We start from the raw sequence: 19,237 nt of genomic DNA, 5'->3' as shown, positions 1-19,237 counted from the left end.
GCTCGTCTTGTTGCTAATGTTTTTTCACAAGTTGAAGGCATTGACTATACTGAAACCTTCTCCCCTGTTGCCAAAATGAACTCTATCCGCCTTGTTCTTTCCCTTGCTGCCTCTTTCAAATGGGAAATCCATCTAATGGATGTTAAATCTTCCTTCTTGAATGGGGACTTGCATGAAGAAATCTATATGGAACAACCTCCTAGCTTTATACAAACAAACTCCAGCCTTGTATGTCGGCCTAAGAAATCCCTTTATGGTCTCAAGCAAGCCCCTCGGGCTTGGTATGCCAAAATGGATATCTTTCTTTTAGATATTGGCTTTTCTAGGTGTCACTCTAGCAATACTGTGTACACCAAGAAAGTGGGTAAGTCTCTTGTCATTCTTGTTCTTTATGTTGATCATCTTATCCTTACTGGTAGTGATCCCAACCTTATAAACCATGTGAAGTCCAGCCTTAAAAAGCAGTTTGAAATGACAGACTTAGGACACTTGCATTATTTTCTTGGCCTTCAAGTCTTGTAATACAAGGAAGGTATTTCCCTTTCCCAGTCCAAGTATGCATGTGATCTTCTATGCCACTTTCACATGGAACATTATAAGCCAGCCCCTTCTCCCTTTCAATTTGGAACCAAACTTTTAGCCACTTGTACTTCCATTGAAGTTGATACTACCTTATACCGTCAATTTGTAGGAAAAATTTTGTGTCTGACCCATACCCGTCCTGGCCTTTCCTTTGTTGTTGGCCTTATTGCTCGGTTTATGCAAAACCCACATGAAATTCATTGGAAAGCAGCTAAAAGAATACTTCGTTATGTTCGAGGTATAGTTCAGTTTGGGATTCATTACAGTACAGAAGCATCTCCTCTATTGGTTGGTTTCACTGATTCTGATTGGGCTGGTGACCCTGATGATTGGAAGTCTACTGCAGGTTATATCTTCACTCTTGGTTATGGACCTATTACATGGGCTTGCAAGAAACAAAGTGCCATTTCTCTTTCTTCAACAAACACAGAGTATCGTGGCACCATAGAAGCTAGTAAGGAAGCCTTGTGGCTTCGTCAGATCCTGTCAGAGTTTGGCTTTTAGCAGCAGCAGCCGACTACACTTTGGTGTGATAATCAAAGCGCCATTCAACTATGCAAAGATCCAGTCCAACATCAGCGTAGCAAACACATTGAAATACACATGCACTTCATCAGAAAGCTCATTCATGACCGTGTTCTTGAAGTGCAATATTGTTCAACCGATGATCAAGTTGCAGACATCTTTACAAAGGCTCTCACAAAGGCGAAGTTTACTAAACTTCGATTTATGGTTGGAGTTTGGCAAGTTGTCACTAAGGGAGGATAGGCTCTAATGCCTCCTTCCTTCTATTGTATCATATTTTACATCCTTCAATCTTATCCCAAGTTGTTCTTAAGGGGGGATGTTAGGATATTCCAACACATAGGAAATAGTTAAGTATAACTTGGTCTAGTGTAGAGTTAGGTAAAGTGTGTTTCTTTACTATGTACTTTTGTAACTTACAATCCAACGGTCACGATATGTTCTAGACATGAAGTGATCCGACGGTTCATTCTCTCATCGATATTACTGACACTTGATCCGTGGCATACACTCAATTGGTCCATGATCTCTATTTAAAGAGCATGGAGGGTCATTTGTAGGGTGACCGTTCATGAGAGAAGCTTATGTAAATTTTCTTTCTTTTACATTAATAAATTGCCTGTAGTGACCGTGTTGACTTAGGCCGTGGACTATTTCCCTCTTTGAGGGCTTTAACCACGTCAAGAATACTAGTGTATTGATCTATGATCTGTTTGTGAGCGGTGTCCTTTGGTGTTCTATCTGAGGAACTTACCCTGTAAATTCCTACAAGCAAAACCCTTACTTCTCTACTCCAATCAACCTATGTTCTGTAATATTTTCATTTACAGTTTAGTTGTTAAGTTCCAATACGGTGTGTGTTGAAGGAAATGTAACTAGGTTCGGTCTTCATAAATGTACTTTTGATATTTGTACTTATTCAAGAAAAGAAATATTTTTTTATAATATAAGTCAATGAGTTTCTTGCTCATTGAACTATGTCTAGCACTAGTTAAAGTGTTATAGGTGAGTCAAATAGTCAAAAGGAAATGTTGAAGGCCTTAAGGGCATGTTACACCTTGTATGTCTATGTATTATGGTCAAAAGAATACCTCCAAGCAAAGTCACAAGCATCCTCCAAGCAATGACATCCTAAAAAGAAGAAATCTGAAGCATAAAAGTCAAGTCGGCCTCAAGTCGGCCTAAAAGAAGAAGCAGACACCTATATATTAGGGTCATTATAGCACTCAAATAGAACGCATTCATAGCTCTGAAATTAGCGCAGAAAACAAGGAAGAAAAAGGGTGATCAAGTGACAAGAAAGGGAGCCTCTAGTGTAGCGTACAAGGAGGAGTCTAGGTCGAAGTTGAGAGGACTATTTTCTAGGGTAGAAAACACTCACACGTGCGAGAAACAGAGCCTCTTCCTGCGGTCATTGCAGCACTATCATCACAGTCACATAACATCATTGGTTGGGCAATCTAAGTAGGCCTATAAGGCCCCTCACTCAAGCGTAGAAGGAGCCCTCTCAAGCAAAGAAGGAAGAGGTCTAAATCACAAAGAAAACAGTCATACGTGCGAAGGTAAAGAGGTTGTCCTTGCTGTCATAACAGCCCTTCCATTACAGTCATACAAGTTCATTGATTGGTGAAGACAAGAACAGAATCATCATAGGAAAAGGATCTCATCAAAGGTATCTCCTCTAGAGCAAGTGCAACAAGGTTTACTAACAAGTTGAAAGAAGAACGAAGCGTCGGAAGGAGGAAGCCTATGTGGCGGGGAACAAAGTGCAAAAAAGAGAAAGGGCTTGACTTGTGCTTGGGGGATATTCTAGTCAAGGGTCTAGGGCTTGGCATTGATCAATATAAGCTTCAATAAAATAAATTCACTAAAGGGTTTTCCTCTCAAAAGAAGAGAGGTTTTGGCCCTTGCAAAGAGCCAACATCTTGTGTTCTTGTTTTTATGTTTTGGTAGCAGTTTGATGAAGTACAACATATGCACTAATAAGAAGAAGAAGAAGAATAAGCTAATAAGGAAAAGTAAAAATACTCCACAAATTGTTATCAAGAAACAAAGAATCACACTACACTACTTTGCCCTAAGATTCTTCAACATGGTATCAGAGCTAAGGTGACACATCAAGGAAAGGGCATCTCAAGAACACTCATCAAGGGAGAAGCATCTACAAAGTTGATGCATCAAGCCTAGAAGTTTCAATCACTTCAAGGACAAGAAGAGTATACAATTCATCATTCATCAGGAGGTCTACAAAGCTAGAAGAAGAGCCTTACATAAAGGCACCTACAAAGAAGAGAAGATTGAAGCAAGAGCTATACCAAGCTACAAGTCATCAAGCAAATCTCATCATCTAGCAAGTCCACTTGGAGAAGGCAACTTGAAGAACATCAAAATCCAAGGAAGGCAAGCCATCAAGTCTTCAAGGAGGAAGCAAATCCACTACATCTCAAAACCTATCAAGTGAGTACATGTCCCCTTCTGAATATATATCAATGTCTTTTTGCAAGGGAAGCAATAAATTGGTAGGTACCAATAACTTTCTTGCATGGAAGAAAAGGACTGATCTACTTCTCAAGGAGAATGAACTCCTAGAACATGTCAAAGGGAATATCACTATCCCTGCTAAGGAACAAAGTCAAGCCTTAGCCAAGTATAATAAGGATGAGACAAGAACTCAAAGGATTTTGATAGAATCAATCAATGACTCTCATTCCCTATGTCTCCAAATTTGAGACATCGAAAGAAATTTATGATAAGCTAGTAGAGCTATTCTCGGTATCCACAACCGAGAAGTAATATCTCTGATGAATGAATTGTACAAGATGAAGATAACAAAGGAAGGAATAGCTCCCTACTTCATGAAAATCTTTGAAATGAGAGATCAACTTCAAGAGCTTGGGGAAGTCGTGTCTGACAGAGAAATGGCAACGGTAGACTCAATGCTCTACCTGAGGGCTTCATCTGAAATATAAGTCACAGTATCATATATTTCACTTCTTTCCAACCAAATACACAAGCCAACCCAAGAAAATAAACACCAAACAATTGTACTTCAAGGGAAATATTTTCTATCCCTTGGGGCACAAATTCCAAGATATACGAGATCTGAAAATTACTTATTTACAGCAATTATTACAGCTCTAAATTTGCCCACTTAGCTTCTTTATGTCTGTCAAATCACTAAACAAAATATGTTCACTGTTATATCAAATCAGCATACATAACCAGCACTACAAACTACACAATCATCATGAGAACAAAAGATGAAAATCAGATCTGCAAGTACACAAAGTTTGGACAGCAAAGCACACTTTATATATACATAAAAATGAAGTTACAAGTACATACCAACAGCGCTGTCAATGGTTATCAAAGAAAGATACGATCAAAAAACTTAACCATGAGGCAATTCTTTGAAGACTAAAAAATCTATTTCATATTCACAGAGACTTGATAAAAGATAATGCATATAAGTTCTGACAACATTACTACAACCCATAAAGGAATTTCCTAACATAAAATCTTCATCCAGACCTAAGCAATCTACTAGATAAGGACAAGTTGCTCAACAAATTTTAGCAAAAGAAAAGAATTGAAAACCTCTTGCTCAGTTCGTTGATGGGCTTGTGTTGCAGAACTAGAAGCAAGGCTACGAGCAGAGCATGGAATCATCCAGTGCATTCCATATAACTTTGAGATTTGATTGCTATATTGTATCCAAGTTCCATGTGCATAGTTCGGCTGATACGAAATTAAAGAGGAAGGTCCTGCACAAATTAACATTAAAGCTTAAACACATGCTCTTATCATGTTCGAATCTAAACACTTCAATAATAATGTGAGAAGCAAATTTATTTTCAAATCCAAGTAATAAAAACTTGAAGCAAAGATTTGCAACTACAATAAATGACCTGAAGAACACAGAAAAAATTACCCATGTTGCTGGATCCTCCTTCAAAAAACATATATACATATCCAATTCAAATCTATCTCAGATATGCCTTGGATCCATCATGGATAAATATCCCAAATGGATACAATATAGGACATGGGATCCATTCCAGATACATCGAGGACAGAAGGAAGAAAACAATAAAATATTTATATCAGGATTCAATGCAACTAATATTATATTTCCAAATTCACTCTCTACCCTTTAATAACCATCAAGTGCAAAATAACAATTGCCAAGCTGCTTGCTAGAGAGAAATAAGTAAATAACTAAGTTAAATGGGAAGCAATAAGAACTTTCCATTGTCAGATAACAACAACCAATACAATGTTTCTACTATTATCATCCTCTACAACTCTATGCCAACATATGCATTTTGAGTGGATTACAAATCAAGAAAATGAGTCTGACTAAACCTATGGTGCAGGAAACACCATCCCAGCACATATAATGGTACCTGAACTGCGCAAAACCCCAAAAAACTGTTGACCATACAGTATGGTGTTTTATGATTTGGAAATGTTGTACGGTATGGCTAGTGGCATTTCAGGGTTGCTTTAGGCGATTTTTGTGGCATTCCAATTACTTTATTGACATGTGCAAGCCCGCTCAAGCGGCCAGGAAGGGCATGAGATCCTTCTACGTCCCAAAAACACTAAATTTATCATTTTCATCAAATTTAATTCACTCCTAAGCTAATTTCATTTTTTTTAAATTAGAATTAGAATTCTCTAGAAACTCTAACAGCCTCTTCCTTTCTATAGAAAAGCACTTCATTCACTCATTTCTCACACATTCTTCAGCAAGAGGAGCTTCCTACAGTACCAGCAACCATTTTCATTGTGTTTTCTAGCATCAAGAGCAAACTTTGATGCATTTGCAGCAAGAAGAATGTGTTGAAGTTTCTAAGTTTACTTAGTTTAGAAACCCTTTATGCACTTTTTCTGATTTATTCCTACCTACTTGTTATTTTTCTTTAACAAGTTATTTACAAAGTAAATACTGAAAATAAACACCAGTGCATGCTCAACATATTACAGATCGGCAACTAAAAGAAACAAGAACAAACACACCACATGACACCATTAATTTTGGACCAATGTCCCCGGAAACCCAATGCGGGAAAACCGATGCAGCTATCTGAGAGTTTTCTTATTAAGCAATATCAGAGTACAATCTGGGTGCCGAAACTAGCCTACCCAATAGAGAATTTCCTTAGCAGCTATACCTCACAGTTTGAGAGAAATCTCTTGGCTGAAACCCCGGAAAATCCTTCTGGTAGCTCCTCAGCACAAAATTGCTTTGCAACCCCAGCGGCTGCCCAATATGGACTGCGTCAGCCATTCTCTGTCTCATGTTGGCCTTGCATCAGCCTTTCTTGGCCTGTGTCAGCCCCAGGAGGCCCTGCGTCAGCTTTCTGGGCCTCTGCGTCAGACACGTTGGCCTCTTTGGTGCTCTGCGCAACACTTGGCTACCTCTACGTGAGCCCTTGCTGGCTCTGCGTCCCTCTCCTTGGCTGCTACACCGCTCTCCCAGCACAATCTTTGCCTTCTCTATTTCTCTATACTCAATGCCCCTCAGTTGCTCTCTCGATCACTAATTCTATCTCTCTTAGCAAACCCCACTCTAGAGAATAGAATCACTAATCACTCTGGTCTCTTCTCCAAGTGACCCTCAAACCTCCTCTTATACTTTTCCTGTTGACATCTCAACGGCTGAGATTAAGTCCCTAATCAATGGCTAAGATTAGATTTGGCTTGATCCATGTCTTTTGGACCACTCTAACATAGATTCATATTAATACACATTAATATTTTATTTTCCCTAAGTTTAGACTTAGGGACTCCATTAAAAATATTAATTATTTTAGTATCTCCTGATCTGTTTAGAATCTGCCCAAACCCTTTCTAGGTATTGGAGATCTCATGTGCCCCAACCTCTCCACCAAAAATCGTGGCTAGAGCACATCTGATGCTACCCCAAATCAACACTCCCTCTTAGCGAGGACTGTACTTTAGCAATACTCCTCACTGAATATTACTCTGATGATCCAGCATCGGTACCTGTGCTGATGCTAGGCCTTCCTGCCCAACATCCTCTGCACTGCTACATCCAATACTGCTACCCATGGTTCTGCCACTACCACTACTGCATCTGTACGACAACTCCCTCTGCATTCGTTGTTGCTGCTGGTCCTTCCTCCCAACACTGCATCTGCACTACACCTCCTCTCATCATGTTGCATCGTGTTGCCCACTGCTGCACTGCAACTCAATTACTGAGAAGTAAGTAATTGATCTCCCAACTAACCTCCCTGTTGGGCTAGAAACACCCACTGATGTTGAAGCTCCCTCTGCCGCTAACAAGTGCTCCGTCTCTCTGACCTCTGCGCTGCAACAACAACTCCCTGCAACTCACACCATTGCACACCTCGTTGTGCCTTCCAACACTAGTGCAACACTCCTATGCCTCTCGCACTGCTGCAACCTGCTAGCTCTGCGCTCTCGGGATTCCTACACTGTAGCTCTCTCTGTCGCTCCATCCGCATCCGTCTCTACCCATTCAGACAGTCCTGCTACTCCTCGTCGGGGCTCCTGTAGCAAGGTCTAATCCAAGAGGCTGGTACCTCAAGGATCCTGCCCCTCATTGCCTATAGTCCATCTGACTGCAGCCCAATGTCTCCCCACTTCCACTCAAGTTATGCGTGTGCACTCATGGCACAATCATCGTCTGTCAAAACTTCCTTCTTTGCCCGTGTTGGCACTGCCTTAATCTCGGAAGACTCTCCCTTACTCTTCTTCCTTGGGCACTGGGTCCCATAATGACTCATCTCCCCACAATGGAGGCACTTGATCTTGGAGATATCTTTCTTCTTCCGCTTCTCCTGCTTTCCCTGAAATGCTAGGGCCACATCTTCCTCCTCTTGCTTGACCTTGATCCCCTTGTTGCTACTACCTGTCTTCGAATGTCGTCTGATCTCTTCCTGGCAAAGCACTGCCCACATCTCGTCCCAAGGTGGGAAAGTCCCTCTGCCCAGGATACTCTAGACAAACACTTCCCAATCTTATGAGACAACATTCAGGGTTGTCCTCACCATAAGTTCCTAATCCGGTGTCACTCCTATAACAATCAACTGGGCTCGGATCTCATTCAATCCTCCGAGGAAGGTGTCAATCGATTGACCCTTCTTCATCTTATACGATCTCATCTGGTTCTCGAGCAGCATTCTTCTCTACACGAAAGTATGTTGGTACAAGTCCTTGAGAGCCTCCCCATCTCAACTGCAGTCTCCTTCTCGGCTATATGTGGTACCACATGATCCTTGAGCCCGTCAAGGATAATGCACTTGGCCCTCACCATCACCTCTTTGTATTTGTCGTTATCATTGGGATCGACTAGGATAGCTATAACCTTCAAGGCGAAGTTCTTAACACGATTCATGTCAAGCACTGATAAGATTCTGGCCTTCCAGACTGCGAAGTTTGATGCTCTGCCCAGTCTATCCTAGTCTCTTACCTTGTGTAGTGCCACGACGCTCCTCTACTTCCCTCTTGCAAGTTCTCTGATCGACTCCTCTGAGTCTCTACTTCCCATTTGGAAGTTCTCTTCTGGACTCCCTCTAAGTCCTGATTTCCCTCCTAGAAATCCTTCTGTCGATTGTCGAGATGCCCCCTACTCTGATCGTCTTGTGCAACTGCACTGCTGATCCAGGTTCCTTAGCTAGAAAACCTCGGTAACAACTCCTCTGGCCCTACTCTGTCGGGTACTATTCTGACTACAATACCTCACCAGCTCCAGTCTGCAATATTTTTGTAGCCTTCTAGACTCCAACAACTACCTCCTCTTTGTGAACTACGTCAGCCTCTCTCTGCCTCACGCTGGCTCTGCGTCACCCCAGATGGGTCTACGTCAGCCCTAGGATGTCCTACGTTATCCCTCTAGCCCTCTGAGTCAGCAACGTTGGTCTCTCTGAGGCTCTATGCAACTCCCGGCTTCTTCTGCGTGGCTCTAGCTAGCTTTGCGTCACACTTCTTGGCTTCTACGCTGCTAGAAACAGCTTTTGTCACCTCGGGACAGTTGTTTTCTACTGTTATTGCTCCGCTCAACTGATGTCTTTTAGTCCTCCTGTGATCTGCAATCACACTCTGATACCATGTTGAAGTTTCTAAGTTTACTTAGTTTAGAAACCCTTCATGCACTTTTTCTAATTTATTCCTACCTACTTGTTATTTTTCTTTAACAAGTTATTTACAAAATAAATACTAAAAATAAACACTAGTGCATGCTCAACATATTACAGATCAGGAACTAAAAGAAACAAGGACAAACACACCACATGACACCATTATTTTTGGACCAATGTCCCCGGAAAAACCCAATGCAGGAAAACTGGTGCAACTATCTGAGGGTTTTCTTTTTAAGCAATATCAGAGAACAATCTAGATGCCGAAACTGGCCTACCCAACAGAGAATTTCCTTAGCATCTATACCTCACAGTTTGAGAGAAATCTCCTAGCTGAAACCCCGGGAAAATCCTTTCGGCAGTTCCTCAGCACAACACTGCTCTGCAACCCCAGTGTCCGCCCAATCTTGACTGTGTCAGCCCCTCTCTGTCTCACGCTGGCCCTGCGTCAGCCTTTCTTGGCATGCGTCAGCCCCAGGAGGCCCTGTGTCAGCTTTCTGGGCCTCTGCGTCAGACACACTAACCTCTTTGGTGCTCTGCGCAGCACTTCGTTGCCTTTGCATGGCCCTGCGTGAGCCCTTGCTAGCTCTGCGTCACTCTCCTTAGCTGCTGCGTTGCTCTCCCGGCACAATCTCTGCCTTCTCTGTTTCTATGTACTCAATGCCCCTCAGCTGCTCTCTCGATCACTGATTCTACCTCTCTTAGCAAACCCCGCTCTAGAGAATAGAATGACTAATCACTCTGGTGTCTTCTCCAAGTGAACCTCAAGCCTCCTCTTATACTTTTCCTGTTGACATCTCAACGGCTGAGATTAAGTCCCTAATCAACGACTAAGATTAGATCTGGCTTGATCCATGTCTTTTGGACCACTCTAACACAGATTCATATTAATACACATTAATATTTTATTTTACCTAAGTTTAGACTTAGGGACTCCATTAAAAATATTAACTATTTTAATATCTCCTTATCTGTTTAGAATCTGCCCAAACCCTTTCTGGGTATTGGAGATCTCATGTGCCCCAACCTCTTCACCAAAATTCGTGGCTAGAGCACATCTGATGCTACCCCAAATCAACAGAAGGGTGTGGTCAGCAAGAAGAATGGCGAGGGAAGCAGTTGTTTTGGTTAGTGTATTCATTTTCTGTTTTTGTTGCATTCATGGCTTCTCAAAGTGATATTTCTAGTGCCCCTAGAGCTTCCCAAATAACCAAGTAGCAAGAATGCTATCCTCTTTGGTAGTATGTTTTTTTAAACCATGGTGAATCGGTCATTGGAGTAATATGGGCAAGGCCCAAAATCAAACTTTCTAGCTGCCACTTAACACCAAGAGTATATCCAGTAACCTGTATGTCGAATATACTAGGAATATATGACTTAGCAAGAACCGAGACGTCACATCTTGACTATGAACGGAATGACTCCCTGGGGCCACCTATTCCTCTAGCCTCATCACAACAGGCCTAATATGTCAATTCGGGGAATCAAACTCGGGTGGAGAGGGAGTTAACATCCAAGAACCGAGACTGGCTATATTGACTACAAACGAAATGACTCCCTGGGGCCTCCTATTCCTCTAGCCTCATCACAACAGGCTTAACATGTCATTTCCAGGAATCGAACTCAGGTGGAGAGGGAGTTAACATCCCGTCCTAACCACTCATATTACCCTTAGTTGACCCTCTTTGGAAGTATGTCATTGAAGTCCAACGAATCTATGATGGGAGTACATGGAAATGGACATACAACTTATCCAAACTTCATAGGACCTTCAAGGGCTGTAGCCTCTTACACAAGAGTGAAGGCTCACATTTTGCATGAAGAGATAAAGGGTATTGAAGTTTGTGCACATACTAGAAATCCGGAGATGAGAACTACATTTAAGAGAGAGCAAGATGATGCTCAAAGGTTGAAGGATCAAAGAAGCAAAATTGGTATGGGTGGCACTAACAATCCTCACTTGGGTGCTAGCAATAACCTAAGGATGGTTCATGAAGCAATGAAGAGGAGGGAAGAGATATCCAAACCATCAAATCCAGCTAAAGATAGTAGATTGTTGAAAAAGCTCGATAATCAAGGGAGAGAAAAAGTTGAGTCAAGAGTAGCAAGGGCCATCTTTGCTTGTGGCATCACTTTTAATGTGGTTCTATTGAATATTTAGCTCAGGTAGGTGTTTTGGTGTCTAGCATGTGGAAATGTCCAAAAAGTACTCTCTAGATATTAACTTTATTTTATAAAGTTAAAGTCACTTTACTTTATGACTAAAAGGTGACCTAGGTCATGTCAATTGAAATTGAGTCACAACCGTTGATCTCGAGTGTCCAACATGAGATCTTGATTGTTGATCACTTTGGAGATAGGGTTTTAGATATTGACAGTTATAAAGGGAAAATCTAAGGAGAAGAGGATGAAGAGAGAAGAAGAGAAAATCGAATTGGAGAGAGAGACTGATGAAACAGGAAGAGGTCGAGTTTTCCAGTAAGGCATGAATCCCAAGGAAGTTGTACCGTATAGATTACATACAGTCTGTATAATTGTACAGGTGGTCATACAGTGCACACAAAGGCAGCATTTGGATTGTTCGTTTGCTAGAATACTGCAGGACTAATTTCTAAGAAATTTTTGGGCACGTTTATCAAGATTTTTGGGCTGTATCAGGTTCCAAAAATGGCTGTAAATTAAATTTCAGATTCTGTGGGCTGAATAATAAACACCTGTTTGTTGGTTTTCCTCATTGGGGTTTCCAGGGTATATACTATGTCAAAGTTATGTGTGGTTTTCCTTTTTCCTTTTTGCTGTGTATTTCTAAGTTAAAGAACTCAGTGTATTTCTGTTTATAAAAGAAATCTAGAAAATATTTAATTTTCTGTCCATACAAATATGAGTATAAAATTTATTGAAACAGTAAATCAAATCTGGCTTCTAGAGAAATTAACATGGTATCAAAGCTTCGTCTCTGAAGGGGAAACCAAGTTTTGACACAGGTTGGACAAGCTCTTCTTCAAGAGGATTATTCCTTCCTAGGTTTTCAAGGAAAGGTCAATATTTTTTTGGATTTTCAAGGAAATGGCTACAGGGTTAAGATTTGAGGACAGATTGGAAGGGGCTTCCAACTTTAGTCCTTGGAGGGAGCAATGTGCTTACTTCCCTCTTGTCACTCCTCAAATGATTTTGCTGTCAACCAAAACAAGTAACCCCTGGTACTCAAGAAAATAATCAGGGGAAATGACAACTATTAAAGTTTAAGCATACCTCTTCTCACTCTTATTTTTCATCCCCTCCTTATGTTCCCTCTAGCAGATTTTATATCCTCCTTGGATAGTTCGAGAGAATAATTGTTCTAAAACTAATCTTCTATCATTAAGTTAAACTTTTTTTCTTTTTAAATTTAGGAGAGGGTCATCCAGAAGTAGTATTTTTATTAATTTAATTTTTGTTAGTAGATGGGGTCCCTGATAATGTCCTCTATTATCAAGTATTCTAGTAATACCTTCTGACTCCCATGAGAATAAATAATGTATAAATAAGACATCATAAAATAATATCATCATCAAGTATTCCATAAAACCATGCATGTAGAATATCATCCATCATCACATAAACAGCCATATAAAGTAACCCCTGTGCCTCCCACAAGTAGCAGCATCATCAAAAATAAAATGTTGTCCCAAAAAATATAATATGTGTCGTAAACTAAAATATGTCCAAATAAAGTCAAACAGAACCATAATGATAAAATAGAGTCAAACATCTTATGTCAGCTCAAGGGGTCTGCTAGGACCAGCCATGTGTCTTTTCCCTCACTCTCTTCTTCTCCTTGTACTTCCAAGAGCATATCCTGGAAAGAGGTTTTCCTCTTCCCCCTTCCATTTGCTCCTGAAGTGCAAGTGTGTGTGTGTGTGCTGAAGTAGCCACGAAAAGGGAGCGTGCAGGCACTAAGGACATATGTAGCTTTCCTACGACAATGTGAGGAGGGGAGTTGAGAGGCTGATAGGCACAAAAAGATGTGGCCTTCGAAATTGTTGAGGGTGCTAGAGGTGCAAAAATCAATGGAGGAACTGAATGATGTGAGGCAAAAGGCCAGTATTGGACTCTCAGCCATCATGTCACGATGGTTTTTGTTGAGGAGAGTGAGGTTCAGGGATCTCCATGATACTTGGGTGTGGTGGAGGCAAATTTTGTGAGGCATGGGGGGTAGGAGGTGGTGGAGAACCCCCAAGGTATAGGTGTGTCGTCTACGTTAAATGATTAAATTCTTCAAAACCTGCATCAAAATGTATATAGAATCAAATTCGTTTGTTCTTGTTTTCTCTCCATGACACATTTTTCCTTCTACCTTGACCCCTTCAGTTTCCTTGAGATCATCAAGGCACGAGATAGGTGATCAACAAAGCAAAGAACTGTATGATATCATCTTTAGCATAAATGTTAGGGTGTCTTGGAAACACACATAGGGGTCAAAAGAATTGCATGGGGGAAGGAAGTTTTATACATGCAATCAGGAGAAATATTGTGAGTAGTAAGAACTTGAAGATAGAATATGGCTGACAGCAAGAGGGCACACTTCCTTATGTCCATGCAAATTGTTTGAAGCAGCATCATAACATCATTAAACTGTACATAGAAAATATAACATATGGTATTGTGATAGGACTGTAGAATGTTTCCCTTGCTTTGTATATAGTTGTAATAACTAATGTTGAAATTTAGGTAGCTAGAAAGGTATTTCCGAGTTGAGAAAACCCACAAAAGGGGAGCTTGTGGGCTAGGGCTAGATACCCAAAGTTTGGGGTTTTGACCCAAAGGAGTGGGCTTAGAACCTAAGTAAATGAATTTTATGTTCTAATTTAATGTTAGGAGGTTGTGTTGGGGCCTCTTGAAGGACAAATAGGGCTCCTAAGAAACCCAAGGGAAAAGTATAAATACATGCCAAAGGAAAGGCTAGAAACAATCAACCGAGAAGGACATCACTTGGTTGGAGACAGCTAGCCTATGCAAGCAAAGGAGCTGCAGCCAACTAGGAGAGATCGAGTTTCTATGTTTAGGATAGCAAAGGGATCTGCTACCAAGGAAGAAAGAGGCCAAGTATTGCTAGGGCATCTGCTGGCCCAAAAGGAGAAGTCGCAACCAAGTTTTGCTAGTTGTTGCCGTAGGTTGATCCCTAGATCTGTGGGTTGCTAATGCTACTTAGGCTGGCCACAAATCTATAAGGGAGGTTTTGTAGCAAGAAGGGTTGCAGAACTAGAACCGAGGACCTAAACAAGTGGCACCGAAGTGTTGGAATTTCTAAGTCTAACCTGTTAGAAACCCTTAAAGTACTTTTTGATTTATTTTTGCGTACTTGTTCTTATTAATTAACAAGTTATTTACCATGTAAATACTGAAAATAAACACAGGTACATGCTCAACACATTACAAATCATCAACTGAAGGAAACAAAACAAGCACACAAGTGACACCGTTGTTTTTGGACCAATGTCCCCAGAAAAACCCAACGCGGGAAAATCGGTGCAGCTATCTAAGGGTTTTATTATTATGCAGTTTCTGAATACAATCTAGGTGCCAAAACTGGCTCACCCAATAGAGAATAATCTCGGCAGTAGTACCTCTCTACTCGGAAGTAGATATTCCGGCTGAAACCCCGGATAAACACCCCGACAGCTTCCAACTCTAATCTGCCCCATGAAAACCCCAGCGTCAGCCTCTAGGGACTGCGTCAGCCCTTTATAGCCCAGTGTCACCTTGGCTTCCCCTGCGTCAGCCTTTGGAGGCACTATGTCAACCCTTAGAGCCTCTGTGTCACCCACGCTAGCTCTCTGAGGCATTGCGCAGCTCCTGGTTGCGTATATGTGAGCCCTTGTTGACTCTGAGTGAGCCTCTGGCTGGCTCTGCGTCCCTCTCTCCCGGCTTCTTCACTAATCCTCCTGGTACTATCTCTACTTTTGTATTCACTGCCCCTCAGCTGCAACTCTGATCACTATTTCGACTTCCTCAGCAAACCCTGCACACAGAAAATCAAAATCTTGATCAACTTGGTGTATTCTCCAAGTGACCCTCAAGCTGCCTCTTATACTTTTCTCGTTGACAATTCAACAGTCGAGATTAAGCCCCTAATTAATGGCTAAGATTAGATTTGGCTTGATCCATGACTTTTGGACCCTTCAAACACAGTTTTATATTAATTCACATTAATATTTTATTTTCCCTAAGTTTAAACTTAGGGACTCCATTAAAAATATTAATTATTTTAATATCTCCCAAATTGTTTAGAATATGCCCAAACCATTTCTGGGTATTGGAGATCTCATATGCTTTAGCATTTCCACCAAATTTCGTGGCTAGAGCACATTCGATGCTACCCCAAATCAACATGAAGTCTAACAGAGGCAAGTATAGCTAGTCGAGGGTAGATCTGGTGCTAAGGAGGATGGTCGAGGTCTATAATAGGTTGGATAGTTTGTTATAGTGGCTTAGGGCTATAACTAGAGGGTCAAGACCTAAGGAGGGCAAGTCAGGCTAAACTAAGGCCAAAAGAGGGTCTATATTGTTTTTGTAGGGCATCTGAGGGCAACAAGGGGTGGCCGCAAACCACCTCACCTCTTGGAGCAAGGCCACAAGGCCTAATATAAAGGTCAGAGTGGAACAGTGAGGCCAAAGTCTAGCTACAAGTGACCTGCAGGGCAAGGAGGCCTGTCTGAGACTTAGAACAACGAGATAAGGGTTGATTGAAGGGCAGTGATAGCCTGGTTAGGGTTGGTTGGTTGGTCAAGTTGGAACAGCAGAACAATAGGCTAAAGGGAACAATCTGTTGGTAAGGAAGGTGGCCACAGGCCTAAGGGAGTTGGCCAAGGCTACAGAGAACCTAAACATAGGTCTAAAGGAGTAGACCCTATGATCAAAAGAAGATTGTAGCAACAAAGAATTGAAGGCTACAGCAAGGCTGATATGAGGACTCTGGGTTGAAGGAACAAGCCTAGCTGAGTCAAGCTCTTGTTGGTTATGACTTTATAGGCAAATGACAGTTTATTGTATTTGTATGTGGGTAGATGAGGGCCTAAAGGAATTGGGCTCAACCCTAGTTGTATCAGTCAAAGAACTGACTATGTATATTAGCATTGTACTGGGGTTTGTAGAGGGCCATGATCCTTGGTACAGGAGCCTTATGGTTTTCTGATTGATGGACTAATAAGGAACACGTTTTGGACCACACTCTTTTGTATTGTTGTTGATCTCATTGTTGTTATATTCCACTATGCAAAGCTGTTTAAAGTTGGGCATCTCTAGTGTGCTTGTGTTCCTAGCTAGGGCATAGACCAGACCTAGGGTGCATGGAAATTCCAACAACCAATAAGCCAAGTAGAGTTAAATATGTGTAAAGTATGTCAGGGAATTGAACAGAGTTGTCTGACATTCGTTTGTGTTATTACCCATAGTCATGTTTAGAGTATAACTGGGCAAATATGAAACTATGGGAGAAAAATATTCACTTTCCACTGTAGTGATTGATGAGTTAAATGGATATGATCATCTAAGTAAATATGACAAAAAGTTGGGTTAAAAATTTTGAACAATTGATGATGAACACATGGTCGTGCCAAAGATATAATGATAGCTATAACTCATGGAAATATGAACATGTAACTGGGTAAATATCACAGAAGTGTATACAGGGAAAGGCATGTCAAAAATAGTATGAAAAAGAGCGAAGAAAAGAACTCTATCTGAACTTTTGAATATATGCAAATTGTGTCAAAAGAACCTTTTAATCTTTTTCTAATGACGAAATTTACAAAAGACGTGTGTGTGTGTGTGTGTGTGTATATATATATATATAGATAATGCAAAATATATTGCACAAATTTCCTCTGAAAATTGACAGCCTTCGATAATGGTGGATACCAAATACTTGGCTCAATTACAAACAATTTTCATTGGCAAACACCTTCAGAATGGACCAAGTGGGACGTTGCATTAGCGTAGGGAGATGAAAAGTTGAAATAATGGTGAAAGAAATGGCTATGGTTGTTATAGGGGGGGAATAATAGCCATGGGATGTTCAAAATCGCAAACAAGAGGTTGTTGCATCACATTAAACTTTCGAGGTTGCAACAAAATTCACTTTCAAAGATAGGGAATTTACATTATTTTGATATTCTCTGGAGTCTAGCACAAAGGCAGGTGACCTGCAACACATGGCTGAGGGCATTGCAAGTGTGCAAGCACGACAGAGGCCAAATTAGTAAATTACATAAGCAGACAAAAGAAACCCTTTTTTGAATAAACAACTGCCAGAACAGTATTCGGCATGAGGATATTGTCGAAGGTATAATATAAAGTCAAATGTAACTTGAAAATGAATGGGGACTATAAGAGAAACATTACCATCAAAGCAATCCAAAGTGCGGCCTCAAATGGCCATATAGAACATTGTTGTAACTCAAATACAGCAAGGTGAAACAACTAAAAATTTTACTTAATCACAGTATGAAAAGTGAAATTCAAGACCATTTTTCCACCATCTGAAGCGTGAACTTTTACAAAGGTTCAAATTATTTTCCCTCGTAACACAAAAAGTATCTCATTTGGCCATTGGAGACTGTTAAGGGCAAAAGACATTGCTACTACGAGTTTACTTGCATTACAAAGACATTTTCAAAAAGAGGAGATAGACCCAAGTAATATAATGAAGGCTAGGAGAGTATGCGATGTGAAAAAGGGGTTGGGTGTCGAAAAGAATAAGCATTAATCTTAATATCAAAATACAAGGCTCAAAGAATTTGCATGACAGACTGCAAAGGCATGTTTCTTCCTTCCTGGAATGAAATGGATATACAATGCCTAAATATTGATATTTGCCATCTACTTCAACTGAAACGAAATGCATGCGAATGAGCAATGACCTAATTCCTTTGCATGTACAAAAAAAAACGAATGACATAAGGAGGAATGGCAGGGGGGAGATTATAAAAATGGGATTAACCCACAACAAGAGTGCATAAACAGAATCAACCAAAACAACACATGTTGAGTAGCCATGCCAATGAAATTCACTTAATCAAACTGGGTTTTCTCCATGCCTATGACCCAAATAATTTTTATCTTGTCTGAGGCCATTACCGGCAGTTCTCACCAGCTCTCCACAACTTCCAGCTTATGCAACTAGGGTTCCAACAAAATTCTAGTGTTCAATCCTCAGAGAGCAAGCTCGAAATGGAAATCAGGATAGTGGTAAGTTGGCGGCCTACTTGCCAATAGTTGTAACATGGTTTGGATTCCCAATTGCAACTTGGAATTCGGTGCATTAAACATGTGTCCCATCACTTACAAACCATCACCCATATCCTCTAATGTATGCATTGAAAAATCTAGGGGGTCAACCATAATACATAATACTATGCTATACACCATATTGAATATAAAATCAAAACATTTGCAGTCACCCACTTTGTGATATAGGATGTATCAAACTATGTTATATTTAATAAAAAGAACTTATCAACCTTGTAAATAATGCATTATTGTCACTGATTTTTCATGACAAGAAGAAAGATATTCATATGGCAACTTTGTAAGGAAATACATATCAGAGATGTTGAATGTGCTAGCAAGTTTTCAAACTTTTTGCCACATCTAAACACACATATTACTCCTTGTATCACCAGGTACCTGTATAAAGATATAGAATCATGAAGATAAATGATGTCAAATCCTTATTGCTCTAGAGGGACCCCACCTACTAAGGTTTATAAGTTTGAATTTTAATATATTGTTATTATATCTTTAAAGTAGGAATCAAGTGCAATGGTTTGCACATCTTTATGGGGGTGGCCCATGAACTAGTCATGAGTCAACACCATGGTGGAAGAGTATTCTTCCATCGTGAAGAATGATGTCTAGGATGTAGTGCCACAACTGAAGGGGAAGTCAATGGCCAACTCCAAGTGGATCTATAAGATCAAACATGCTACAAATGGAAATATTGAAAAGTTCAAGGCCAA

At 40.6% G+C, this 19,237-nt stretch overlaps 1 protein-coding gene across 5 annotated transcripts in view; it reads right to left on the bottom strand.

The window, feature by feature from the left end:
* Nucleotides 1-19,237, bottom strand: part of LOC149143192 (putative mitochondrial import inner membrane translocase subunit TIM21) — a 376,722-nt gene that overhangs the window by 94,068 nt on the left and 263,417 nt on the right. For all 5 annotated transcript variants that reach the window (XM_089453283.1, XM_089453285.1, XM_089453284.1 and 2 more), the window contains one exon: nt 4,705-4,871. In XM_089453283.1, the coding sequence (XP_089309409.1) occupies nt 4,705-4,871 (167 nt within the window). The remainder of the gene's footprint in view (nt 1-4,704; nt 4,872-19,237) is intronic.

Source organism: Pinus tabuliformis, chromosome X (assembly GCF_031772625.1).
Source record: "Pinus tabuliformis cultivar Carrire ecotype Pingquan chromosome X, CPIR1, whole genome shotgun sequence".
NCBI classification, from domain to species: Eukaryota; Viridiplantae; Streptophyta; class Pinopsida; order Pinales; family Pinaceae; genus Pinus; species Pinus tabuliformis.
Note: the sequence above shows the minus strand (reverse complement) of the source record. Positions and strands in the feature narration are given on the sequence as shown.